The sequence below is a fragment of the Elephas maximus genome, chromosome 1, assembly GCF_024166365.1.
Source record: "Elephas maximus indicus isolate mEleMax1 chromosome 1, mEleMax1 primary haplotype, whole genome shotgun sequence".
NCBI classification, from domain to species: domain Eukaryota; kingdom Metazoa; phylum Chordata; class Mammalia; order Proboscidea; family Elephantidae; genus Elephas; species Elephas maximus.
The window spans coordinates 213,949,249-213,976,330 of NC_064819.1; the positions used below are offsets into that span (position 1 = coordinate 213,949,249).

General features: G+C 41.4%; 1 protein-coding gene across 1 annotated transcript; it reads right to left on the reverse strand.

The window, feature by feature from the left end:
* Positions 1-517: 517 nt before the first annotated feature.
* FUCA2 (alpha-L-fucosidase 2) lies at positions 518-15,409 on the reverse strand. The gene is made up of 7 exons (XM_049902563.1): positions 15,025-15,409; positions 12,817-13,004; positions 7,355-7,694; positions 5,754-5,964; positions 5,336-5,526; positions 2,219-2,327; positions 518-985 (listed from the first exon to the last, which is right to left on the reverse strand). The coding sequence occupies exons 1-7, from the start codon at positions 15,255-15,257 to the stop codon at positions 845-847; spliced, it is 1,413 nt and encodes a 470-aa protein (XP_049758520.1). The 5' UTR covers positions 15,258-15,409; the 3' UTR covers positions 518-844.
* Positions 15,410-27,082: the final 11,673 nt, after the last annotated feature.

Sequence of the window (27,082 nt, forward strand, 5' to 3'; positions counted from 1 at the left end):
TTTTACACTCTACTTGAAGCATTTGGGAGAACAGAAATTTTTGCCTGCATTTGGTTAATGTGACCAAAAGGAGCCTGTAGCACTTCAAATACTAAGGATAAAGCCAGACTGATCACCTTTTGTTGGGGGAGTGAATGCTTTAATCGATTTTCTTTAAATTTATATCAAAATTAGTATCACTTTTGCTTATCGGAATAGACTTCCTAATTTTTCCACTAGGTTTTCAACTTCAGTTTGATCAAAAGCAAATATAAGCAAATTTATAAATTTCAGTTGAACTTCAAATGAGCCCATCTACAAAAATAGACCTACACCTTCAATCCCTTCCCTCCACCAAGAAAAAACTGTAAGAGTATGTATTAAAATATTAACAGTAGTTATCCAGGTAGTGCGTTTACCAGAAGTTGCTCTGTTCTTGCAGCATTTCTATATGTTCCAAAATTTTTACAGTGAACATAATCGGTTTTATAACCAAAAGAAATTTTTTTTTTTTTTAACAAAAAGACAATTACCAGAACCATTGGAAATACATATTAGGCCAAATTTATTATACACCATTAATTTCTAGCTACTCTAAAAACATTTCCACCTCTGAATCCCACAGAGAAACAAATTCATTACGGAAAGACTTTAATGGCAAAATGCAATGCAGAGTTAAAACAGTTACATGGGCAATTTGGAGAAGAATTTAGGGAGAAACGGGAAAAGAGGGTTGAATTGCCTAAATAATTACTTGATGATTCTTGATCAATTTTACATTTGTTTGCTCCATACGCGACAGTCATAGAAACCTGTCGTTGTCTAGTCTTAGACATGCATGCAGCATGGGTCGTTCTGGTGCACATCAGATCACATTAGTCAGTGACAGAGTCCAGCCCCATTGACAGGGAAGCTGACTAATGGTTAGCTGTGGCAGTTTTACCACAATGCCACTTGGTTCCAAGGAAGTCCAGTTAAGTGGCTGTCCGTGTCCCAGTAGTTTTACCTGAAATCAAAAATACACACACAAATGTCACCCAATGCATCACTTTCATCCACTTTTCCTTGGGACGGAGTGGATAGCATTTTTATAAAAGCATTAAATATAGGGAATTCATTTGTTACCTTCTACGTTTTTTACATTTTTAACTCGATTCAACTGAATACATACGTATGTCTTGCTCCTATGTTACTCTCAAGTGCACGGTAGTTGGGGAAGAAGAATTCTAGAGGCTGAATGCAATGTCAGAGCGGCAGGAATGCTGAATAGAGGACTGGAAATAGAAAACTAGCTCTGGAACCCGTCTGCCCAACTAGGGTCTGCCCGCTTCATACACAGAATGTTTGGAGAAAGGCTGCCTTCCCACATCCGGCCACTGTTCCTCCCCAGATTCCCTAGTAATCTCCACTAGTCAACAATACGTAAGTTTTACTAGTTATTACTCTGGTTGTTATATACCCTTAGTCTTAGTTTATACTAAGTGAATTCAAGTAAGTAGTTTTACATATGTCCTGGGGTTATTTTAAACCAGAAAATTTTGCTTATCAGGTGGAGCAATACAAAAACGAAACAAAATCCGTGAACTTTGAAATGACAGATTTAACTGGTGCCAACAAGAACTCAGATAAAAAGATAATCAGAGTCATATCCAGGCTACTAAGCTGTAACTAAATACAAGATTTGAGTTCCATCTTCTTTCTACCTGACCAACCACAAGGGTTAGGCATAAATATGGAAAAGTGTTGCATATAGACAATTCACCTCCAATGAGGTCATCAATTTCTTAATAATAAGCTACAAAATGTATCAAAATGACCCCAGTGCCAGGCCTGGTGATTACAACTGTTAGATTAATCTTAAACTTTCGCTAAAGTTTTTTGTAAATTTGAAAAGTAGGGCCCCAGTATCTTTTATTCAAGTGTGTTCTGGGGTAGGGTATCAGGGGAAGCATCTGACTTCCAGTTTTACAGAAAGAATCATTATGGATGCATGCAGCTCCACTTGAAAAACACAAAAATACTATGAAGAGTAATATCTACTTTGCATTGATATGCATGGAGATAATGTAGCTCTTTTCTCAAGTTTGGTTTTCTGGAAATGAAAGAATAAAAATTTAAAAGGTTTTGGCCAAATATTGCCATTGATGAAGCTTGTTTTAAAGTTAAAAAGAGTTATGTTTTCATAGGATACCCTAGGCAGCAATTTAAAAACAATAAAGATTACAAGATTTCTTCTTACCATTGTTGAACTCCAAATAGCTTTGGGTTCGCCAAGAAACAGATATCCTGATGTGGGCCATTTAAGAAAAATGGCATAGACCAAATTTTCTTTAGGTTTGAATGTGTACCTGGTTAAAATAAACAACAACAACAACAAATTATAATAACAAAGATACACCCCGTGTTTCTCATTATTTATGGGTCAGATCCGGAATTATTTTACAGAGAGAAATTATTTACCAGTGTCTTCATTAAAAGAATGGAAGCAAAAATAGTCCTGTGATGGCCGAAAAAACATCTCCCTTCTCCATTTCCCTGATATTAAGAGGAAGTTTTTAGAAGAGAAAAGAGGTTTTCATCAAACTGTTCTCCTGCACCTGGAAATAGGGAGGTGGAGCGGAGCGGATCAAGGAACTAGGTCCAAGAGCTAGATGGCTTTCCCCCTGCATATTATTCAAATCTTTGTAGCCATGCATTGAATAGATACGTATATGTCAATGCTGTGCCAGATACTGTGCTCAGGGTGAGGAATATGACAGGAAACAAAACACACAGAGCTCTTCTTCTCCTGAAGCTTAGACGAAAGTGAAGACAGACATTAAATAACCACAAATAAGCCTCTGTAAGACATGGCTGTTTCTCTGAGCTTGGAAGACACTGGAGGACTTTGAGCACGGGAGCGACATAATCTGACTTATTTAAAAGATTACTCTGGCTGCTTTGGGGAGGAAAATCTAAAGAGGCAAGAGTGGAAATAGAGGCCAGTCAGAGGCCACTGAAATAATCCAGGAGAGATAATGGAAACAAAAGAATAAGGGTTGACACTGAAAGGTAATATGAGGTCAAAGCCTAGATATATTTAAAAGATAAAGGTGATGGTATTTGTTGGTGGATTGGCTGTGGGAAAGAATGGGAAGTTAGGGACCAAGGTTTTATGCCTTTACAAAGGACTAAAAGGATGCAACTGCACATAACTGAGATGAGGAAGACTGGATAAAGGTAGTTTAGGGCCAAAAAAATAAAATAAAAAACCAGGATTTCAGTTTTGGATATAACAGGTTATACATTCAAGAGGAGACGTTGAGTAGAAAGTTAAACATATGAGTCTGAAAACATACATGTAGAGGTCATCAGTATTATATTTAAAGCCAGGAAACTTGATGACATCATGTAGAGAATTAAGATAAATAGAGAAGACCAGGAGTCCAAGGACTAAGCCCTGGGCACTTCAAGATTTAGAGGTTGGGAATATGAAGTAGAATCAGCAAAGGAGACTAAGAAGGAGCAGTCAAGACGTTCAGTGAAAACCATCAGAGAGTAATCAACTGAGACAAGTCCTGCTGATAAGATCAGAAAGTGAAGCCTGAGAACTGACCATGGATGGACTTGGCAAGGTAGAGGTAATTGCTAACTTGATAACAGCAATTTTGCGGAATGTGGGGACAGAAGCCTGACCAGAGTGGATGTGCTGGGTTGAATAATGTCCCCCCCAAAATTCATGTCCACTCAGAACCTCAGAATATAAGAAGAGAAAACACACGGAAAGACACAGAGGGAAGACAGCCATGTGAAGACGTAGGCAGAGATTGGAGTAATGCTGCCACAAACCAAGGAATGGCAAGGATGGCTGGCAACCGCCAGGAGCTGGAAGAGACAAGGAAGTGTCTTGCACTATAGCCTTCAGAAAGAGCCTGGCCCTGCCAACACCCTGATTTCAGACTTCTAGCCTCCAGAACTGTGAGAGAATAAATGTTTTAAGTCACCTGGTTTGCGGTAATTCATTATGGCAGTCCTAGGAAACTAATACAGATTTTGGTATTAGGAGTAGGGCTGCTGTAACAAATACTTAAGACTGTGAAGGTATTTTGGAATTGGGTAACAGGTAGAGGCTGGAAGCATTTTGAGACGCATTCTGAAAAAACCTCAACTGCCTTGAAAGGGGAAACCCTGGTGGCGTAGTGGTTAAGTGCTACGGCTACTAGCCAAAGGGTCGGCAGTTTAAACCTGCCAGGTGTTCCTTGGAAACTCTATGGGGCAGTTCTACTCTGTCCTATAGGGTCACTATGAGTCGGAATCGACTTGACGGCACTGGGTTTGGTTTTTGGTTTGGCCTTGAAAAGACTGTTGATAGAAATATATATGGGCATTAAAGGTGACTCTGTTGAGCTCAGAAAAAATGTGAGGAGCACTGTAAAGAAAGCTTCTGTGTCTTAGAGAATACATATATAATCATGAACAGAGTGTTGCTAGAAATATGAACATTAAAGGTGCTTCTGGTGAGGTCTCTGATGGAAATGAAAAGCATGTTATTGGAAACTGGACGAAAGGTTATCTTCGTAACAAAGTGGAAGAAAGTTGGGCTCAATTGTGTTTTGTTGTTGGATGGGAAGTAGAACTTGTAAATGATGAACTTGGGTATTTGGCTAAGGAGACTTCGAAGCAAAGTGTGGTTTAGATATTGTTAGAATAGTATGAACTAGTAACAAGTTTTTTTTTTTTTTTTTTAAATCAATTACAATAATGGTATTACTTTGGTTTCTTTTTAATCTGATATTTTTTTCTGCCCTTGGGTACCCATTTGCTTGCTAATGTGATGCCAGGTAACAACCGCAATGATAGAATTTACTTAACTGATTAAACTGAAGTCTCTGTTTCAGATTAACCATCAACATTTTCATTTATCTTTATGGCGTACAATTTTGTTAAGAGCTGACTACTTTTAACTAGAACTTGTCCACCTCTAGGAGGTGTCCAGGAACCCTGGTGGTGTAATGCTTAATGGAGAAAGGTCAGTGTTCGAACCCCGCAGCGGCTCTTCAGGAGAAAAGACCTGGTTCCCATAAAGATTATAGTCTAAGAAACCCTATTAGGCAGTTCTACTCTGTCCTACAGGGTTGCTATGAGTCAGAATCAACTTGACAGAACACAACAGGAGGTGTCTAGAGATGAAAAACAATAAGCACTCAAAAACATGCTGATTTCTACCTTTCTTTTATATTAGAGTAAGTAAAGTTCGGAAAGCACTTTGTATAGGTAGGTACTCATCCAAATTCCCTTTTTATCCTTCTCTTTATATCTCTGAGAAATTTTGAATATCCTTCTCTGTCAAATAGTACTGGTTTCAAGAATGACTTACCACACATCTGGGGTGACAGTGTCATTTGGGGATCTCCAAGTGTGCGTTCCATAAATGGCTTCTCCGTTGACACTTAGCCAGGTCCCCATTTGCCTTAATCTCTCCTCAAAAATTGGAGAAATTATGCCATCTCGTGTGGGCCCAATATTCATCAAAAGGTTTCCTCCACATGAAACTGTTTCTACAAGTTGCTAAAAATTAAGAGTAAATAAAGCTTTTAGATAGACAAAATGTTGCATTAATCTATTGCAGTTATATATTTACACATGTATGGTAGTCACTATCTAGGACAACAAAGAGGAAAGAATAATGCCCAGTGTTTATAGGCCATTGAGCTATACAGATTGTAAGAAATAATTCCCACACACCCACACTACTAACAATATTACGTTAATAGTCCTCAGACATTTTACTGTACCTTCACCAATTCTTCAATTGTAAAATAGTCACAGATTCCAGCGTTCCTCCTATATCCCCAAGAAACCTTGTCTATTGTCATACAGTTTTCCCATTTATGTGGCATAATATGCCCTGGGTGATAACGATCTTGGCAGGTATAGTAGCCACCATGCTTACAGATGGTCCCGGCTCCCCAGCGATCATTGGTGACTACTATGTCCCGAACTGGGCTGAAATGAAAAGTACAATTTTTTAATACAAAAAAGCATCATTTATTTAATATAAAAAGAAATGTCACTGAAAAGAGGTCTAACTGCAATTCATTCCTGAAAAATGACCATAGCATGTCAATGTAGTGGAAAGTCCATGGTTTTGAAATCAAATGGACCTAGATTGTTTGGAGTCATGACTCTGCCACTTTATAGCTCCCAGCGTATATGGCACTTTGAAGAGTATTATACTTATTTGAAGCTTTTCCCCCCTATAACGTGAGATGGATTGACACAATGGCTGCAACAATAGGCTCAGGCATAACAACGATTGTAGGGATGGTGCAGGACCGGGCAGTGTTTCGTTCTGCTGTGCACAGGGTCACTATGAGTCAGAACTGACTCGACAGCACCTAACAACAATAACGTGAGTGGTAGCCAATATTGAATTTACACAAGACATTCTTCTCTCCAATGACTGAATAATCTCATACATTATATTCTAGCCTTTCTGTTTCTCTTACAATTGTGCCTAATATTGAAAAATCAACTGCTCCCATTATGTAATTCACTGTGGCATGAAATACCCTAACAATACTATTTATCATGGCAGGTGGTGATGGGACAGTTTGATTCTCAAATTAAAGTGGATGGCCCCCAGTCCTTTCCCTTGAATGGAGTACCTGGAGAAACTGCTGCTGTAAGAATCAAGACCTCACCAGAATATTTGTGTATGTTCCCTTTGTGGACCCATGGAGCATAAGTAGACCACTCCCTGACTTCATAGCACAATACCAAGTACTTTTTAATTACAAATATAAGTTTGGCTTATACAGTTTATGGTTCCTATAGTTTAACCCTAAGGAAGGAGCTCAGTCAGAACTCCCTGTTCTAATGGGGCAGCCTTGAACATGCTAGAAAGCCATAGGAAGGAACAAGAAGTGGTGAGAGCGTTGATGATGAAGAAAAAGAGAAGACAGACAAGGGCAACACTGACTGGGCAGCAAAGGTTATCAATAGGTGAGTAGATAACAGAAGCAATTAGAGGAATTGAAAAGCACATCATCAAAAGACAGTGAGGGATAACATGCTGTCCCAGAATAGGGGCAGTAGAGGAGCAGAATGGGAGATGAAGAGAGGAACTACAAAATAATTATCTTCAAAGTCTCTGATCCTGTGATTGTTAGTCTGATTTCAAAATTAGGTTATTATATTGTATTTGACTCCTGATTCCTTTACTCTTGATTATTTTGCATAAGCATTGATATATGTTATAGGCATTATTTATAAAGATTTCCCCACCTGTACCACAAATGAGCCTGGACGGAAATACTTCAAGCAAGGAGATGACAACGTTACAAATGTAGTAGGATCATTTAGGGTAAGGACAGCAATCTAACAGCATACACACCTTTCATTATACAGCCAAGCTAAGAAGCCCGTGCTGTTCCAGTAGGAATCTGGTGCCCCGCCATCACCATCTGCCCACAGCAGCTCTGGCTGATAGTTGTTCACTAACTCGTAGAGCTCAGGTAACATCTTAGAAACTGGAAACTGCCGCTTGTGGAATGAACTGAATTGGTCCTCAAGGAACAGCGGGTTAAACCATTCAAAAAGGGAGTAGTACAGTCCAAAATGCAAGGCAGTTCTGTTCCTAATGGCTACCTTAAGTTCCTTGACAATGTCCCTCTTTGGTCCTTCATCTACAGCATTCCAGTTCCACGAGTACTGCGAACCCCACAAGGTGAAGCCTGGAAAATTATATTAAAAACCTGTATAAGCATGTCCATTTTCTTTTAGCGAATTTCCATTTTTATAAATGCCAAATCAGATAGTACAAAAACCAAACCAAACCCATCATCATTGAGTCAGTTCTAACTTACAGTGACCCCACATGTTATAGCGTAGAGCTGCTCCATAGAGTTTTCTTCGCTGTAATCTTTACAAAGGCAGATTGCCAGGCCTTTCTTCCATGGTGCCACTGGGTGGGTTTGAACTGCCAACCTTTGGGTTAGTAGTCAAGCGCAAACCATTCGAGCCACCCAGGGCAAGTGATATATAAATTACTTCTTCTACAAATAACTATTCTATTGCAATTTTTTTCATGGTATATATTCTGCTTTTATAAGAGAAACAAATCAGAAGTTAATCAAGGTGGAACTAGAGTTAACTTCAGGGTACGCCATAGAAACTGTAGAATCTGACCTATCTCCTGTTTTTTCCCTCTTAGAGTATAAGCTCCTTGAGGGACAGCAATGTTCTCTGCTCTTTCTACAGCCTACTTCTAGCATGCAGTCTAGCACAAAATAAACAGTCGACAATAACAGATCACAGCTGGCCCACTGGGAATGCCTGCCACATCTACCATGCTCAACAATGACTACCACTACTATTTATAATGAGGACCCTGAGGTATACTCCTACAAGATTCTTATTGGTCTTCTAAACCAAAGATTAAAGTATATTCCATAGTCTTAGGATTGTATATGTGATTGTATTATGATTCTTAAAACACTGATGAACCATGTGTAGTAATTCTCCTTTAGTCTGATTATTCATTTAACCATGGGGAGAGGGGGAGGAAGGGGGAGGCCACTTCCTCGCTGCTCTGTGCTTTAAAACATACCCACCATTTGCTTTCTCTTCTTACTCTAAAGCCATAAGCTCGGATGTCAATCTTTAAATTACCTGAATTATCTAGCACCTAAATGGATGAGAAAAATAACATGTACCATTACACAAGCACTTTGAAACAATTCGTATTTTAAAAGGAATTTGCAATTAGATTACTGGTCATTCTATATAAAAATAGCACAAGAGATAATATAAACTAATTAAGAAATAATACAAAAGCCTCAAAAATTTTACTGTACATGAGTACAGGCATATTTCACTTTATTGTGCTTTGCAGATATTGCATTTTTTAAAAATTGAAGGTTTGTGGCAACCCTGCATTGAGCAAGTCTATCAGCGCCTTCTTTCCAACAGCATGTGCTTGCTTCGCGTCTCTGTGTCATGTTTTGGTAATTCTCACAATATTTCAAAATTTTTCATTATTATTATTATTATACCGGTTATGGTGATCTGCAATCAGTGATCACTGATGTTACTATTGTAATTGTTTTGGGGTGCCGCAAACTGCACCCATATAAGACGACAAACTTCATCGGCAGTTCTGACTGCTCCACCAGTCGGCCATTCCTCCATCTCTCGCCCTCTCCCCAGGTCTCCCTGTTCCCTGAGACATGACAACATTGAAATTAGGCCAATTAATAACCCTACAACGGCCCCTAAATGTTGAAGTGAAAGGAAGAGTTGCACATCTCTCACTTTAAATCAAAAGCTAGAAATGATTAAACTTAGTGTGGAAGGCATGTCAACAGCTGAGATAGGCCAAAACTAGGCATCTTGGGCCAAACAGTTAGCCAAGTTGTGAATGCAAAGGAAAATTTCTTGAAGGAAATTAAAACTGCTACTCCAGTGAGTAGACAAATGATAAGAAAGTAAAAGAGCCTCCCTTATTGCTGATATGGAAAAAGTTTTAGTGGTCTGGATAGAAGATCTAGCCAGCCACAACATTCCCTCAAGCCAAAGCCTAATCCAGAGCAAGGCCTTAACTCTCTTCAATTCTGTGAAGGCTGAGAGAGGTGAGGAAGCTGCAGAAGAAAAGTCTGAAGCTAGCAGAGGTTGGTTCATGAGGTTTAAGGAGAGAAGCCGTCTCCATAACAAAAGTGCCAGGTGAAGCTGCGAGTGCTGCTGTAGAAGCTGCAGCAAGTCACCCAGAAGCTCTAGCTAAGATACTGGATGAAGGCAGCTGCACTACACAACAGGTTTTCAGTGCAGACGAAAACAGCCTTGTATTGGAAGAAGATGCCGTCTAGGACTTTCATGGCTGGAGAGAAGTCAACGCCTGGCTTCAAAGCTCCAAAGGACAGGCTGACTCTCTTGTTAGGGGCTCATGGAGCTGGTGGCTTTAAGCTGAAGCCAATGCTCATTTACCATTCTGAAAATCCTAGAGCCCTTGAGAATTATGCTATATCTACTCTGCCTGGGCTCTATAAATGGAACACCAAAGCCTGGATGACAGCACATCGGTTTACAGCATGGTTTACCGAATATTTTAAGTCTCGCTACTGCTTAAAAAAAAAAAATTCCTTTCAAAGTATTACTGCTCATTGACAATGCACCTGATCAGCCAAGAGCCCTGAAGGAGATGTACAAGAAGATTAATGTTGTTTTCACGCCTGCTAACACAATATCCATTCTGCAGCCCGTGGATCAAGGAATAATTTTGACTTTCCAATCTTATTATTTAAGAAAAACATTTTGTAAGGCTATAGCTGCCACAGATAGTGATTCCTCTGATGGATCTGGGCAAAGTAAACTGAAAACCTGAATAGGATGCAGCATGCTAGATGCCATTAAGAACATTCATGATTCATAGGAGGAGGTCAAAATATTAACATTAACAGGAGTTTGGAAGAAGTTGTTTCAAACCCTCATGGATGACTTTGAGGGGTTCAAGATTTCAGTGGAGGAAGTAACTGCAGATGTGGTAGAAACAGCAAGATAGCTGAAATTAGAAGTGGAGCCTGAAGACATGACTGAATTGCTGCAATCTCATGATAAAACTTGAACAGATGAGGAGCTGCTTTTTTATGGATGAGCAAAGAAAGTGGTTTCCTGAGAAGGAATGTACTCCTGGTGATGATGCTATGAACGCAGTTGAAATAACAACAAAAGATTTAGAATATTACATAAACTTAATTGATAAGGCACCAGCAGGGTTTGAGAGGATTGACTCCAATTTTGAAACAAGTTCTACCGTAGGTAAAATGCTATCAAACAGCATCACATCCTACAGAGAAATCTTTCGTAAAAGGAAGAGTCAATCAGTGGGACAAACTTCACTGTTGTCTTCTTTGAAGAAATTGCCACAGCCACCCCAGCCTCAGCAACCACCGCTTGATCAGTCAGCAGCCATCAACATCGAGGCAAGACCCTCCACTAGCAAAAAGATTGTGATTTGCTAAAGGCTCAGATGATAGCATTTTTCAACAATAAAGTGTTTTTTAATTAAGGTGTGTACATTGTTTTTTTAGACAATGCTATTGCACACTTATTAGACTACAGTATAGTGTAAACATGATTTTTATATACACTGGGAAGCAAAACAAATTCATGTGACTTGCTTTATTGCCATATTCGTTTTACTACCATGGTCTAGAACCAAACCTGCAATATCTCCTAGGTAGGTGTACCTTCCCAAATTGTTGCTGTACTTATAAGGTGCTTTTGGTGAAACACATTACTCTTGGAAATTAGGACAAGTCTGAGATTGACTCACTCTTCAGACTCATTTTAAGAAAAATTTCACACAGTTCCAAAGATGTTTGTGGTAAGCTTCAAAGCATATCTAACATCTTATTCTAAAGTCTTATTCAAAATTTTTCAAGTTGATGGGCCCTAATATCAGGCAGTGCTAAAACCTCATGGGCTTTCAGTTCAATGTCACCATCTTTCAATGTTCACGAGCACATGAACAGCTCACACAGTAGTCGTCCCTCCTTACGGTATAGTGGGTGCCTTTTTTTTTTTTTTTTTTCTTTTTCCCCTATAAGCAATGAAAACATCCAACAATGTGGGTCCTGGAAAATCTATAAATGTTGGCTGAATCTTCCGTCCTCACATTATAAGACTTTTTTTGTTTTGTTTTGTTTTTAATAAACTCACTGTGTAAGACTTTGTGCCACACAGCTTGGGGAAGTTCCGAGACATCAGGAAACTAAGATGTTCACAAGTAAATATATTTTATAAATATCTGTCTCGGCAGGAAAAATACCTATAGAAGAAAAGTCATAGGGGTACCAGAAAGTAGCCAAAGACAAAAATATTCTCAGAAGATAATCATAGTTTTATTTTTGGTTTTGGTCTGCTAGTCCCTGCTCCTGGAGGAACAGTGAGGCAGAACTTCTTATACCAAGGCAAAGATGGTCATGCAAAAGAAGCTATCTAATGATTTAACATGCGATTGGGGCAATAACGGTTTGTGGCTGCTTCTTTGATTTTATAGATACGGGACTGGTAATGGGTAGAATCCATTCTATCACTATACCCATTGCCATCTAGTTGACTCCAACTCATAGCGACCCTATAGGACAGAGAAGAACTGCCCAGAGAGTTTCCAAGGTGCACCTGGCGGATTCAAACTGCTGACCTTTTGGTTAGCAGCCGTAGCACTTAACCACTACGCCACCAGGATTTCCTTCTATTACTATAGCACCACCGTTAGCACCACTGTTTTCCTTTTAGATATTCTTCCACCACCTCTGATATTTCTGGGCACCATTACAGACCATAATCCTTTTTCCACCAGGTGATCTGTGTCCCTTCCATCACTAGCAACTCCTCCACCAACTAAGAGTTGGCCAAAAGCACAGCCAGGTGTGGCGATAATAATGCAAGACTGCCGCATCATAACCCCATGCGGCCTCCCCAGAACGCATTACAGAGGTAGAGTGAAAAGGAGGCAAACGGTGCAAATTCAACGATAAACTTTGACTTGCTATCCATTTTCCACTTTAAATAGCTTTAATCCAATCATGGAAATATTGTCAAATATACACATAACTAAACGTGACCATTTCTCCTCTATTACATGGAGGGTATGATCTTCTGTAAACCTATTGCCTCTCAGTTTGGGTGGAAGGTGCAGTCATCTAAAGTATAAGCAAACATCAGCGGCCATGTACAGATGCTCTAGACAGAAAATCTGGTTTCACAGAAATGACCTTGCTTTAGTTTTTTCTTCCGAAAGAACTAGTTCACATTTCATAACCATGGCCAATGTTTGCATATGTTGCGCTTACTTACCTTCGTGATGTTTGGTAGTTAAGACGATGTATTTTGCACCAGAAGCCTGAAAAAGATCCGCCCAATGGCTGGCATTAAAAAACTGTGCTGTAAATTGTGGCCCAAAATCTTCGTATTTGAAGTCAGGAGGGTAATTACGTTTCATAAATTTCACATACTCTGGTCTCTGTTTCTCTTGCCAGTACCACCTAAGGGGGGGAAACGGAATAGCACACCAATAGCACATACTGCGCCAGCTCGCTTTGCTAATTCCCCCTACTCAATCCAGATTCTCTTCCTCACTTCCCCATTAGTTTGACTTCCCCCTAAAGAGAGCTTAACCAAAACCAAACTCATTGCTGTCGAGTGGATTCCGACTCATAGAGACCCTATAGGCTAGAGTAGAACTGCCCCATAGGGTTTCCAAGGAGCGGCTGGTGGATTCACACTGCCGACCTTTTGGTTAGCAGCCATAGGTAAACCAAAACTCCCTCCCTCTTTCCATCTAACTCCTTGTGAAATCCACTCAGCTCAAAAACTAGAGTGTTCTAGACAACCCATTCTCTCTTAAGCTTCACTTTCAAATTGCCAACAGGTAGTCTATGTCTTTAGGAGCCCCATAGTGGTGCAAACAGTTAAGTGCTCGACTACTAACCAAAAGATTCATGGTTCGAAACCACCCAGAGGTGCCTCACAAGACAGCCCTGGCATTCTGCTTCCAAAAGGTCACAGCCTTGAAAGCCCTATGGAGCAGTGCTACCATGTACACATGGGGTCACCATGAGTTGGAATCGACTTGACAGCAACAACAACAACAATGTATGTGTCTTTACACAGTAAGTCCTTTGTAATATAAGCGACTAGGGCTTCAAAAGGAAGACCTTGTGCCTAAAACACAGCGTGAATCTATTTACTCACTAGCAGAGAAGAGTAATTAATCTGGAAAGGTATGTAAAACAGTTCAAAGCTGTAAGAAATTACATGAACGTTTTTACAGTTTTCAGGGCAGAATCTGAAGAGGAATTTTTTTGTGCAGCACCGTTCATTTGGTAGTCTATTAACAATTAGGGTTTTTTAAGGTGCCATTCTGGAGCCCCGGTGGCACAGTAATTAAGAGCTTGGCTGCTAACCAAAAGGTTGGCAGTTTGAATTCACCAGCGGAAACCCTATGGGGCAGTTCTACTCTGTCCTGTAGGGTTGCTTGGAGTCAGCAATGGGCTGTTGTTTTTTCAGATACCATTCTGGAACTGTTTTTTTTTTTTAAGTTCTTAGAGCCACACGGAGTCCCCTGGGTGGTGCGAACTCTTAATGTGCTGCCTGCTAAGGGAAAAGTTGACTGTTAGAGTCTACCCAGAGGTGCCGCAAAAGAAAATCCGGCAATCTATTTCTGAAAAATCAGCCATTGAAAACCCTGTTGAACACATATTATTGAGACACATGGAATCCCCGTGAGTCCGAATGGATTCCACAGCAACTGGCTTAGAGCCCACATATGGTAACTTTTTAACATTAACCAGCCAATAAAACAAACAGTTGCTGTGGGATGGACAGTGTCCAAAATAACAAGCATCTTACATACCCATGAATTTATGTTCTAACCGCACTTAGTAACAGAAGAACTAAGAATTGGGAGGCAGTACAGCATTTTCTTTTTTTCTTTTTTTTTTTACAGCATAGGACATTCAGCCCAAGCCTCCAGGGCAGTTTAGACCCAGGCTTCATCGCTCATTGTGTGACTCTGGCGGTTTGAATCCCTCCAGGTGCCTGAGACCAAAGCCCTCCTGATGTGCTTCCAAAAGGTCACAGCCTTGAAAACCCTGTGGCGCAGTTCTACTCTGTAACACGTGGGGGCGCTATGAGCAGGAATCAACTCGATGGCAACTAACAACATCACCACCACCACAAACTGCTCAATCTCTTTGGGTTTAGTCTCCAGATGTTATGGTGTGATAACTACAACGTGACACGTGCGCCTATCAAGACGTTGAGAAGGCAGATCCACGGTGTTTGAAAGTGCGTTCAGGCACACGGAAGAAAAATTCCTTGTTACTTCGGCAGCAACACAATAGGCGATATGCTATACATTTAACCCGGAAACGAAAAACGAGGTTAAGGACGGCGAGAAGCGGAGCCGACAAGGAGGCCAACCCAGCGCGCCGGGTGGTGGCTGGAGCCAGGGAAGCGAAAACAGCCCAGGGTCAGGGGGCGGCCGGAGGGAAGCGCGCTCACCAGAACCACTCGCTCCCGAAGCTGGGCACGGAGTACACGCCCCAGTGGATGAAGATGCCGAACTTGGCTTGGTCGAACCAGGCCGGGAGCGGGCGGCTGTCCAGCGACTCCCAGGTGGGCTCGTAGTGCGGGGCGCCGGCGGCGGGGCGCGCGGGCAGCAGCAGCAGCAGCGGGAGCAGCGGGAGCGCGAGGCGGCCGGGCCCCGGGAGCCGCGTGACTGCCGGGCCGGCCATCGCTCTCCACGCTCGGCGCCCGCCTGCGGGCTCCTTCCGCACGTCTGTTTAAATCTGCTCCGCAGCGTCACCTGACTCAGCCGTTCTTGGGGCGGCCCCTCTCCTGTACTTGGGTTGGGAGTGGCCGCTGTCCAGACCGAACGGGCCCAGTTGCCCCCACAGGGCTGCATCGTTCGCTTGCGTAATGAAGGAGTCAGGCATGCCTACAGGGCCAGCGCGGGGCCTCTCACCGAATGTTCTTAATCACTTTCCTTTGGGGAAAAGAAACTAAGACTGGTTCGGGGGACTGTGGCCAGTATCCTTCCCCACGATCTCGCATAGCCCTTAAAGAAACCGATCTGTCCCGGGGGGCTACATGGCAAGTTCCTTTTGTGGGCCCAACCCCACTCCCAAAAACCCGCTTCCCTCAAGTCGATTCAGACTCTTAGCCACCCTAGAGGCCAATCCCAGAGGCCAGGGAGGAGTCGTCCAAACCCTCCCAGACAGCACTAAATGCAGTTCAGATGGTTATCAGCCTCTGCATTTGCCCCCAAAGCTTCTGAGGGTGTTGGAAACGGCTGTGGACCTTGAGTAAGCATCCTGTGAAAATCCCAGTTTCTGATTCAGAAGGTCTGCTTTGGGGCTGAGAACCTGCATTTCTAACAAGGCCCATGTGATGCTGAACCACTTAACAGGAGACAAGGTGACTGGACACATGCAAAACCAGTAGAGTGATGTTTATGGAACCTGAAGCTTTGGGAAAAGAAGCTAGAAAATTGGAATGTTTAATCAGGGGGCATCATTAGAACCTCACCATTTCCACTTTTTAAATGCTTTCTGGGTGAAGCTAGACTCCCCATCCCTTCTGCAAAATCCTTTTCATCCTTCCATGGCCAGTTTAGATGTCACCTCTTCTGGGAAGTTTTCTGCCACCACCCTCCCCTCCCAGAATATTTTACTACCTCCTGTGTGCTTCCAGTGTTCTGTTCCACCACTAACATAAAGATTCTTGCATCATCTCATAATTAGGTAGATACAGACCTGATTCCCCATTAGACTGAGAGCTTCTTGAGGACAGGGATAAACTCCTTGCTGTGAGTCAGTTCTGACTTATAGCAACACTATAGGACAGAGTAGAACTGCCCCATAGGGTTTCCAAGGCTGTAATCTTTACAGAAAACAAAAATCCTCACAACTGGACCAATAAGCACCATCATGGTAAACAGAGAAAAGATTGAAGTTGTCAAGGATTTCATTTTACTTTGATCCAAAGTCAACCCTCATGGAAGCAGCAGTCAAGAAATCAAATGATGTATTGCATTGGGCAAATCTGCTGCAAAAGACTTCTTTAAAGTGTTAAAATGCAAAGATGTCAACTTGAAGACTAAGGTGCACCTGACCCAAACTATGGTATTTTCAATTGCTGCGTATGCAACAAAAGGTGGACAATGAATAAGGAAGACCGAAGAAGAATTGATGTATTTGAATTATGGTGTTGGCGAAGAATATTGAATGTACCACTGACTGCTAGAAGAATGAACAAGTCTGTCTTGGAAGAAGTACAGCCAGAATGCTTCTTAGAAGCAAGGATGGTAAAACTTCATCTCACACACTTTGGGCATGTTATCAGGAGGAACAGTCCTTGGAGAAGGACATCATGCTTGGCAAAGTAGAGTGTCAGCGAAAGAGAGAAAGACCTTCAATGAGATGGAGTGACACAGTGGTTGCCACAATGGGCTCAAACATAGCAACGATTGTGAGCATGGCACAGGACCGGGCAGTGTTTTGTTCTGTTGTACATAGGGTCGCTATGAGTTAGAACCAGCTTGATGGCACCTAACAACAACAACAATCTTTATGGAAGCAGATTGCCAAGTATTTATCCTGTGAAGATGCTGGTGGGTTCAAATGGGTGAACTTTGGATTAGCAGCCAAGTGCTTAACCACTGAGCCACCCAGGCTCCTTGAAGGCAAGTATAATGACCTTCATTGCTGTCTCGCCTGAATTTGAAACAGAGTCTGGCATGCAGATGCACTCAAAACATGTTGCTTGAAGTTCTTTTGTGAACTGGGGTTCTAATTATTGAGTGCTGTGAACAAAGAGGAGTCCCTGGGTGATGCAAATGGTTAACATGCTTAGCTGCTAACCAAAACGTAGGCAGTCCGAGTCTATCTAGAGGTGCCTTAGAAGAAAGAACTGGCAATTTACTTTAGAAAAATCAGCCATTGAAAACCCTATGGAGCACAGTTCTACTCTGACACGTGGGGTGGAGTGGCCATGAGTTGGAATTGACGCCATGGCAACTGGTATGGACAAAGAAGGAAATGACAGTAAATAACTGTTGCTGTCATTCTCCCATCTGTGCCTTGGCTGTCACTGCAGGTGTAGGGGCATTCTTCCTCTTGAATGAGCAGTGTTGATGGCTCCCCAGGACCACAGCTCCATCATAAGGGTCCCCAGTTTTCCCTTGGTGAAGGTACTCAGGGACTCTACCAAGCCAGTACTACCAATTGCAAGAGCCCTAAACAAAAAAAAAAAAACCTGTTGCCTTCGAGTAGATTCTGACTCATAGCAACCCTGTAGCCCCAGTTTGTGATAAAGTGAGGTGGCGTGGATTGAATTGTCTCCCAACAATCTGTGTTAGAATCCCAATCCCTATACTTGTTATGTTAATGAGGCCGTACCACTGTAGGTTATGTACTAACCCTGTTCACTTCTCAGTCATTTAAAGAGCAGATTAGACACAGAAGCTGGCACAAAGGGAGAGTGGGAGGGTAGGGGTGGAGGTTGCTGGGGGGTGAGCTGAGGAGGCAGATAACACGTGAAAATTCCTGAGGAACCGAAGACCTCCTGGGGCAACAGAAGCTGAAATAGACCAGGAAAGATCTCCGCACACGATCCATGTCCTGAATTTGGACTTCTAGCCTCCTGAACTGTGAGAAAATAAATTTCTGGTTTTTATTGCCATCCACTTGTGTTTCTGTTGTAGTAGCACTAGGAAACTAAGACGGAATTATGACAATGTGAATTATCTAGTCTTTGAAACCAGAATTATCTAAAACCTCAGTGGCCACTGAATCCCCAGGGCACACTTCTACATAAAGATGGCCCCCTTAGCCACTATGTCTTGAAACCCACCTAAACAGATATTTGCACAATAAATGCAAGAGACATTTTTCACAGTGCCAATGATACAGTGAACTGTGAAAGGGACAGCAGACATGGCAGTGGTGACAATTCAGCAATGGAGACTTGTCCTCTCATCAAGCATCAGATCTCCATTGAACCACACGTTTTGGAAGATTCTGTCTTCCAAACGAATTTCATTTATCATATAGTAACTTATATTCCCACGTGCTTCAGTTCGAGAGCGCTAATCAGAGCTTCTGATCTGTGTAAACGCCACCACCCTAGGCATATTATTTGTCATTTCACTTGAAGGCAAAGAAACTTGTTTAGTTAATATGTACAACTTTATTTTAAAGGAGTAATTTGTGTAGGGAATGCTGAAAATAGATTCAAGACCTCCATTAGTGTCCCCAAGGACACTTAAGAGTCCTAGAATATCTGGAACCATTGCTATGGGATTTGGAATAAATAGAAAATAGAATTTTTTGGAATTGGAGAGGAAGAAGAGGTACTCAAAATATTTGTTGAATGAATGAAATCTACGAAATATTTCATAGAACATGGAGCTATACAGACAGACCTGCATGCAATTTCTCTTACATTTCACATTTTATAGGCTAATGCTTTACAAAGCTACAGCCTTTGGACTTGGAAAGCTACTGCAGATTGAGCAATAGAACCCCACCCACATTAAGGCTTAAACTGCGTGTTGAAAGGTTTAAATAAAGGATCCTGAAAGCTGAGAGGAACAACAGGGTCTCCACGTGCACATGGCTCCTTTATAAGAGCAACATGGTGTCTTAAGCCTCAATGGTAAACACTGTCCAGGGGCCCTGATCCCATCTAGTTTCTCTGAGGCCACCTCGAGTTATCAGATGAAGAAACTAGAAGGAGGAGATCTTTGCCCGGAAGCAACAGGCATACCTCCTATGCAACCACCACATCTGGCAGTAGCACACCACGGTGTCCAGCAGCTGCAGTTATGTGCGGTGGCAGCCACTTCCGGCCTCCTACGTGATAAAGGGTGGGAGGCTGGTACTTGCCAAATTCTCCTTGCTGCCAGAGGAAGGAGTCCTACTGCTGATGTCCTCAAGGATATCTTTAGCTGCTGAGGGTGGAGTTGTTATCTGCGTGGCATCTGGAGGACACAATTTGAATCTCCATTTGGGAGTTAAATGACCTCTAACCAGCCCAGAGGAGCCCTGGTGGTGCAGTGGTTAAGAGCTTGGCTGCTAACCAAAAGGTCAGCAGTTCGAATCCACCAGCCGTTCCTTGGAAACCCTATGGGACAGGTCTACTCTGTCTTATAGGGTCACTATGAGTCAGAATTGACTCAACTACAAAGAGTTTGGATTTTGGTTTTTTAACTAGCCTGAGCAGTTCCCAGAATTATTCTGAAGTGGACAGTGGAAAAAGTGAAACATTTGCATCACGGCTGACGTCAACACAGTCTCCCTCTGAAGATGCAGAAGGTAAGAGTTCAAAATGAACTGAATCCAGTCAATTCTTTATATGGTAACTAAACCAGCTTTTTGGAGGCCAACACTCAAGAGTGCCTGCACAGCCTAGACTCAAACCCATGCATGTTAACCATTTGCAACACCTAGGGACTCCATAGAGATATAGTCATTAATCCTCACAGCAGCACTGTGAAGTGGGTACTTTTTAAAACCCAATTTTATAAGTGAAGACAAGAGAGGTTAAATAACTTGCCCAAATAGTCCAGGGCCCATGCTTTTAACCATTATGCTAAACTTAGTAGAGTTGCCTGGACCCTGGTAATTCTGTGAATGAAAATACTGTGTTCATTCATTCATTCATGTAGTCACTACTTCTTTATATCATTCATTCAAGATACATTTGTTCAGCCCCTATTTGAGCCAGGCACCATGATCTGCCCAGCAGTTTCAATGACAAGAAAACAGACCCAGCCCTATCCCTCACATGGCTTACTCTCTCAGGGGGAAATATGAACGTTAAACAAAGGACCACCCAAATATAATATTGCAAACTGAGGTACATGCTATGAAGTACAGGATGCTGTAAAATCGTATGGCACAGGCTCCTATCCTAGTCCAGGGGCCAGAGAAGGCTTCCCTAAGGAATTAAAAATATGAAATGAGGTCTCAAGGATAAGTAAGTTAATTAGAAAACAGTGGGAGCAAGGATGTTCCAGGCAGAAACAATAGCATGGGCCAGGTGCCCAGAACACAAAAAAATAAGCCCTCAAGAAGCTTCCAGTATGGAGAGAAGTGACACCATAGAGACAAGCACAGATGACATGCTGCTGAGAGCAAGATGTGCAGAGCATTTGAACAATTGTGGGGGAGGGGATAAGTTGTACTCTAAGCAAGGTATAATAAGACCTGTAAGGAAGATTAGGTAAGTCTCAAGCAATTTTCACAAGAGGTAGTCAAAGACTCTTATCTAATTTAGAGCTTTGGGGACTATACTGCAGTAGCTGCAGATAGCACTGGAATTAAGGATATCAAGAGTCAATCCTGTGGATACTCTTGACAAAGAAGAGGTTGCCATGACTAGAGTCCCATGTAAGGCTATTATAGGTGAAAGCAGTAGAGCTACCAAAGATTATATCATGACACAGTGCTCAAAAGAGAGAAGAAAGTGTGCACAGAGGTGAGCTAATGGCTCATTTGAAGAGATACTTTGCCTAAGAGACTGGCACCAAGCTAATGACCACTTCCTCTACCAAGCTGAAGAATCTCTTGTTTCAGGATAAAGATGGCCGTGTGTGATACATACACTTGTAATCACTTGAAGCTTCTAGATGGTAGCCACATCCCATTTCTCTTCACATCACAACCTCTTCATCCATGGATATTGATAGCTTGAGAATTTATCAGAAACAGCTTCATTCATTCTATGGAGATCAGTAAACCCATATTATTAACTGACCCTAGAACCGATAAAATATTCACGTCAAAAAGTAGAAGACTCCCTTAAACATCTGTATGGAGTCCCTGGGTAGTGCAAATGGTTAACACACCCAACTGCTAACTGAAACTTTGGTGGTTTGAGTCCAGCCAGAGGTCAGTGAAAAAGAGGAAGACCCTCAATGAGATGGATTGACACAGTGGCTGCAACAATGATTTCAAGCGTAACAACGATTGTGAGAATGGCACAGGACTGGGCAGTGTTTCATTCTGTTGTACATAGGGTTGCTATCAGTTGGAACCAACTCAATGGCACCTAACAACAACAGAGATGTCTTGGAAGAAAGACCTGGCGATCTACTGAAAAAGCAGCCATTGAAAAACCTATGGAGCACAGTTCTACTCTGACGCACATGGGGTTGTCATGAGTTGGAATCAACTTCACAGCCACTGGTTAGCTGGTGGCAACCGAGTAGGAAACAATAAGCACTGTTAAACATAAAACTCGAGAAAACAATACACTGGAGTTATGGTTTTCCTGCGTCATATTGCTCACTAGAGTACAGTAGTCAAAAAGGCCTCCTTTGGCTTTATTTTTATTGCTCCAAATACTTGGTTGAAGAGTAAATATTTAAGATGACTTGGAAAGAAGTTATATACCTACCAAAACAACAGTCAGGGATAGAAAAGAGGGAATTGAAAGAAAAGGGAAAGGAAAATGAAAACATGAGTCACAAATGAGAAAAAACAAATATTTTAATTTGAGCACACACTTAATTGGCCCTGCCGTTTTGCAAAAGCAATGCAAGCTTACACCATTCTGCAGGACCAGTAGGACCAGGCAACTAGGTAAACATTGTATAAGGTTTATTCTTTACATTTTCCTAATTTTCTGCAAAGAATATGTATTACTTTCATTAACAGAAAAATAAAAATTCTAACCCACGTAGATTGTTCATCAACATAAGAAGTAAAATAAGATTATAAAAATTAAACATTCAATAAAACAATTTTTTAAAAGTGAAACATCATGGTATTTAGGGAAAGCCTATGAAATCCTTTCACTTATTTTTTTAATTAATATTTTATTTTTGGCGAAAATACACACAGCAAAACTCACTCCCATCCCACAGTTTCTGGACATAATAATGACATTGGTTACATTCTTCACATTGTGTCAACCTTCTCTTTATTTCTGTTGGAGTTGTTTTACTCCCATTAATTTAAACTTCCTGCCCTCCAACTTTCTCATATATGCTTTAAAATAGATGTTGAACATTTGGTCTTATACAAATCATTTTTTCTTTAAAGAATGCAATACTCAGGGTGACAATTTTACTTTTTGAACAAAACTGTTATTTAGTTTAAAGATGACTTCAGGGAATGGTTTCAATTCAAGATTTGAAGAATAACTCAGGGCCATAGCCTTGGAGACTCCTCTAGCCTCAATAGGTCCACTAAGTTTGGATTCATTAGGAATCTGAAGTTCTATTCCATTTCTCTCCCTCTCTGGATCCATCTACTGTTTTCCCTGATCAGAACGTTCAGTAGTGGGAGCTGGACACCATCTCATTCTTGTCTTAAGATAGAGGAGGCAATGGGTCATAGAGACAATTAGTCCTGCAGTATGATTCCTCTTTGATTTGGGGGTTTCTTCTTTCTCTTTTGTTCCAGATGAATAGAGACCAATGGTTGTATCTTAGATGGCTGCTTGTAAGCTGCTTCTTATTTTTGAAAGCAAGATCCATATCTGAATACTTCTTTATCAACTACTGAGCAACCACCATATAAGAAACTCCCAGGATTGCCTTGCTTTTGTCTCAAATGCTAATAAAGTGTCTTTGATTTATGGATACATGGAGAACAGCACTAAAATTTCTAAACTTAATTCATCTACTTCATAATATCTTCTGACATTCTCAAAATGGCAGGACTCTTTTCATTTTCCTTCTACTCTTTTCTTTTATCCGCTTTATTCAATTCATTCATTCACCTAATACTTGTTAAATAAAAGGCTGAATCAGAAGGCATCCTTGACTTCAAGGAGCTTGAAGCCTGGTAGAGACAGGGTGACATGAAAATGAAAAATTGCAATAAGGGCTAGCATGAGCAATTATAGAAATGTGTGCTGGACAACACAGAAAAAACTAATATGAACTGCTTTTATACACCAGGTACTGTCTTAAGACTCTTACATATATTACATTAGCTTTTAAAATCCTCACAACCATGCTGCGATGGTCTCAGTTATCATATTATTAACACGCATTTTATAGTAAGGGGACTAAGGCATAGAGAGGGAAAGTAGCTCACTGAAAATCAGCCAGCCACTGAGTAGTAGAGCCAGGATTTGAATAAATGCAGGTCACTGGGCTTCTGAGTCTGTGCTTTTTATTTTTTTTATTGTACTCAGCGGGTTTTAGATGAACTTTTACAGAACAAACTAGCTTCTCGTTAAAAAGTTTGCGCACATTTTGTTTTGTGACATTGGTTACCAACACCACAACACATTAACACTCTCGCTTCTCCATCTTGGGTTACCTATTACCAGCTTTCCTGTCCCCTCCTGCCTTTTAGTCCTTGCTCCTGGGCTGGCGTGCCCCTTTACAGTCTGGTTTTGTTTTATGGGCCTGTCTAATCTTTGGCTGAAGGGTGAAGCTCAGAAGTGACTTCAGTACTGAGCTAAGAGTGTATCCAGAGGCCACACTTTTGGAGTTTCTCCACTCTATCACACCAGTTAAGTGTGGTTTTTTTGTGAGTTAGAATTTTGTTCTACATTTTTCTACAGCTCTGTCCGGGACCCTCTATTGTGATCCCTGTCAGAACAGTCGGTGGTGGTACCTGGGTACTGTCTAGTTGTGCTGGACTCAGTCTGGTGGAGGTAAAAAAAAACTAGTGTCATCTAATTTTTTTTTTTTTTTTTGTGGTAAATTAGTCCTTCGGTATAATCTTTCCCTGTGTCTTTGGCTTTCTTCATTCTCCCTTGCTCCCAACGGGGTGAGACCAGTGGAGTGTCTTAGATGGCTGCTCACAAGCTTTTAAGACCCTAGAAGCTACTCACCAAAGTACAATGTAGAACATTTTCTTTATAAACTATGTTATGCCAGTTGAGGTAAACATTCCTAGAGACCATGGCCCCCAGAGCCCTCAGCCCAGCAATTCAGTTCCTCAGGGAGTTTAGATATGTCTGTGGAGCTTCTATGACCTTGCCTTGGACAAGCTGTGCTGGCTTCCCAGTATTGTGTACTGTCTTACCCTTCACCAAAATTACCACTTATCGATTGTCTATTGAGTGTTTTTCCATCCCCACCTCTCCCCTCCCTCATAACCATTAAAGATTGTTTCCTTTCATGTGTAAGCATTTTTATGAGTTTTTATAGCAGTGGTCTCATACAATATTTGCCTTTTTGTGACTGATGTATTTCACTCAGCATAATGCCCTCTGGATTCATCCATGTTGTGAGATGCTTTGCATATTCATTGTTCTTTATCTTTTCGTACTACTCCATGTGTGTATGCACTATAGTTTGTCTATCCGTTCATCTGTTGATGGGCGTCTAGGTTGTTTCCGTCTTTTTGATATTGTGAACAATGCTGCAATGAACATGGGTGTGCATTGAAGGCTGAAGTCTCTTACCTTTATCACCAAGTACCTCATCATCTTCACTTTCAGCAAGCAGTGTTGTATCATCTGCATATCACAGGTTGTTAATTACTCTTTCTCCAATGCTGATGCTACATTCTTCATATAGTCCAGCTTCTCAGATTATTTGCTAAGCAAACAGATTCAATAGGTATGGTGAAAGGATAAAACCCTGCTGCACACCTTTCCTGACTTTAAACCAGGCAGGAGGAATATGTTATCTCATTAGGGGGAGAGCAGCTAGGAGTACATAGCAAGGTGTGTATAAGTTTTTTTTGTGAGAGCCTGACTTAATTTGTAAACTTCCACTTAAAGCACGATAAATTTTAAAAAAAGGATCTGGTGGTCTAGTTTTAGAAAAATTGGCCAGTGAAAAACTTACGGATAGCAGAACATTGTCTGATACAGTGCAGGAAGATGAGCACCTTAGGGTAGAGATGCTACTCAAAATACGACTGGGAAAGAGCTGCCTCCTCAAAGTACAGCTGACTTTAATGACTTGAATGGAGTAAAAATGGAGTAAAGCTTTCAGAACCTTAATTTGCTTATATGGCATGACTCAAATGAAAGAAACAGCTGAAAATAACCACTAGTAATTGGAACGTGGCATGTAAAAAGTATGGATCGAGGAAAATTGGAAATTGTCAAAAACTGAGTGGAATACTTAAAGTTCAATATCTTGTGCATTGTTGTTGTTGATAGGTGCCGTTGGGTCAGTTTTGACTCACAGTGACCCTATGCACAGAGGAACAAAACACTGCCCAGTCCGGCGTCATCCTCACTATTGTTGCTATGCCTGAGCCCATTGCTGCAGCCATTGTGTCAATCCATCTTGTGGAGGGTCTTCCTCTCTTTCACTGACCTTCTACTTTACCAAGTATGATGACCTTCTCCTGGGACTGATCTCTCCTAGTAACATGTCCGAAGTATCTGAGACATAGTCTTGCCATCCTTTTTCTAATGAGCATTCTGGTTGTACTTCTTCCAAGACAGATTTGTTCCATCTTTTGGCAGTCTGTGGTATATTCTTCGCCAACAACACAATTCAAAAGCATCAATTCTTCTTCGTTCTTTCTTATTCATTGTGAGCTTTCACATTCATACGAGGTGATTGAAAATACTATGACTTGGATCAGGCACACCTTCCTCCTCAAGTAACATGTTTACTTTTCAACACTTTAAAGAGGTCTTTTGCAGCCAATTTGCCCAGTGCAACACATCTTTTGATTTCTTGACAGCTGCCTCCATGGGTAGTTGATTGTGGATTCAAGCAAAATGAAATCCTTGACAACCTCAATCGTTTCCCCATTTATCATGTTGTTGCTTATTGGTCCAGTTGTGAGGATTTTTGTTTTCTTTATGTTGAGGTGTAATCCATACTGAAGGCTGTGGCCTTTGATCTTCATCAGTCCTCTTCACTTTCAGCAAGCAAGGTTATGTCATCTGCATAACACAGGTTGTTGATGAGTTCCTCCAAACCTGATGTCATGTTCCTCTTCATAGAGGCCAGCTCCTCGGATTATTTGCTCAGCATACAGACTGAATAGGTATGGTGAAAGGATAAAACCCTGACACAACTTTCCTGACTTTAAACCATGCAGTATCCCCTTGTTCTGTTCAAACGACTGCCTCTTGATCCATGTACAGATTGCTCAGGAGCACAATTAAGTGTTCTGGAATTCCCATTCTCTTCAGTGCTATCCATAGTTTGTTATGATCCACACAGTCGAATGCCTCTGCATAGTCAGTAAAACACAGGTAAACATCCTTCTGATATTCTCTGCTTTCAGCCAGGATCCATCTGACACCAGCAATGATACCTCTGGTTTCACATTCTCTTCTGAATCGGGCCTGAATTTCTGGCAGTTCCCTGCCCATACCCTGCTGCAGCTACTTTTGAATGATCTTCAGCAAAATTTTGCTTGGGTGTGATATTAATGATATTAATGGAATAGCCATAAATATGGATCTCTTCCAGTTGATTGGCCAGGAAGTTTTCTTCCATATTTCTTGGCATAGACAAGTGAGCACTTCCAGCGCTGCATCTGTTTGTTGAAACATCTCAGTTGGTATTCTTTTAATTCCTGGAGCCTTGTTTTTTTGCCAATGCTTTCAGTGCAGCTTGGACTTCTTCCTTCAGTACCATCGGTTCCTGATCGTATGTTACCTCCTGAAATGC

Bases quoted from the DNA above. Each gene is read 5' to 3' on its own strand.
- FUCA2 (XM_049902563.1), bottom strand. From the start codon at position 15,257: ATGGCCGGCCCGGCAGTCACGCGGCTCCCGGGGCCCGGCCGCCTCGCG. The intron at 2,328-5,335 runs GTAAGTCATTCT...TATTTTAACCAG, and splicing joins ACTGTCACCCCAGATGTGTG to GTACACATTCAAACCTAAAG. The intron at 986-2,218 runs GTAAGAAGAAAT...TTTTGATTTCAG, and splicing joins CTATTTGGAGTTCAACAATG to GTAAAACTACTGGGACACGG.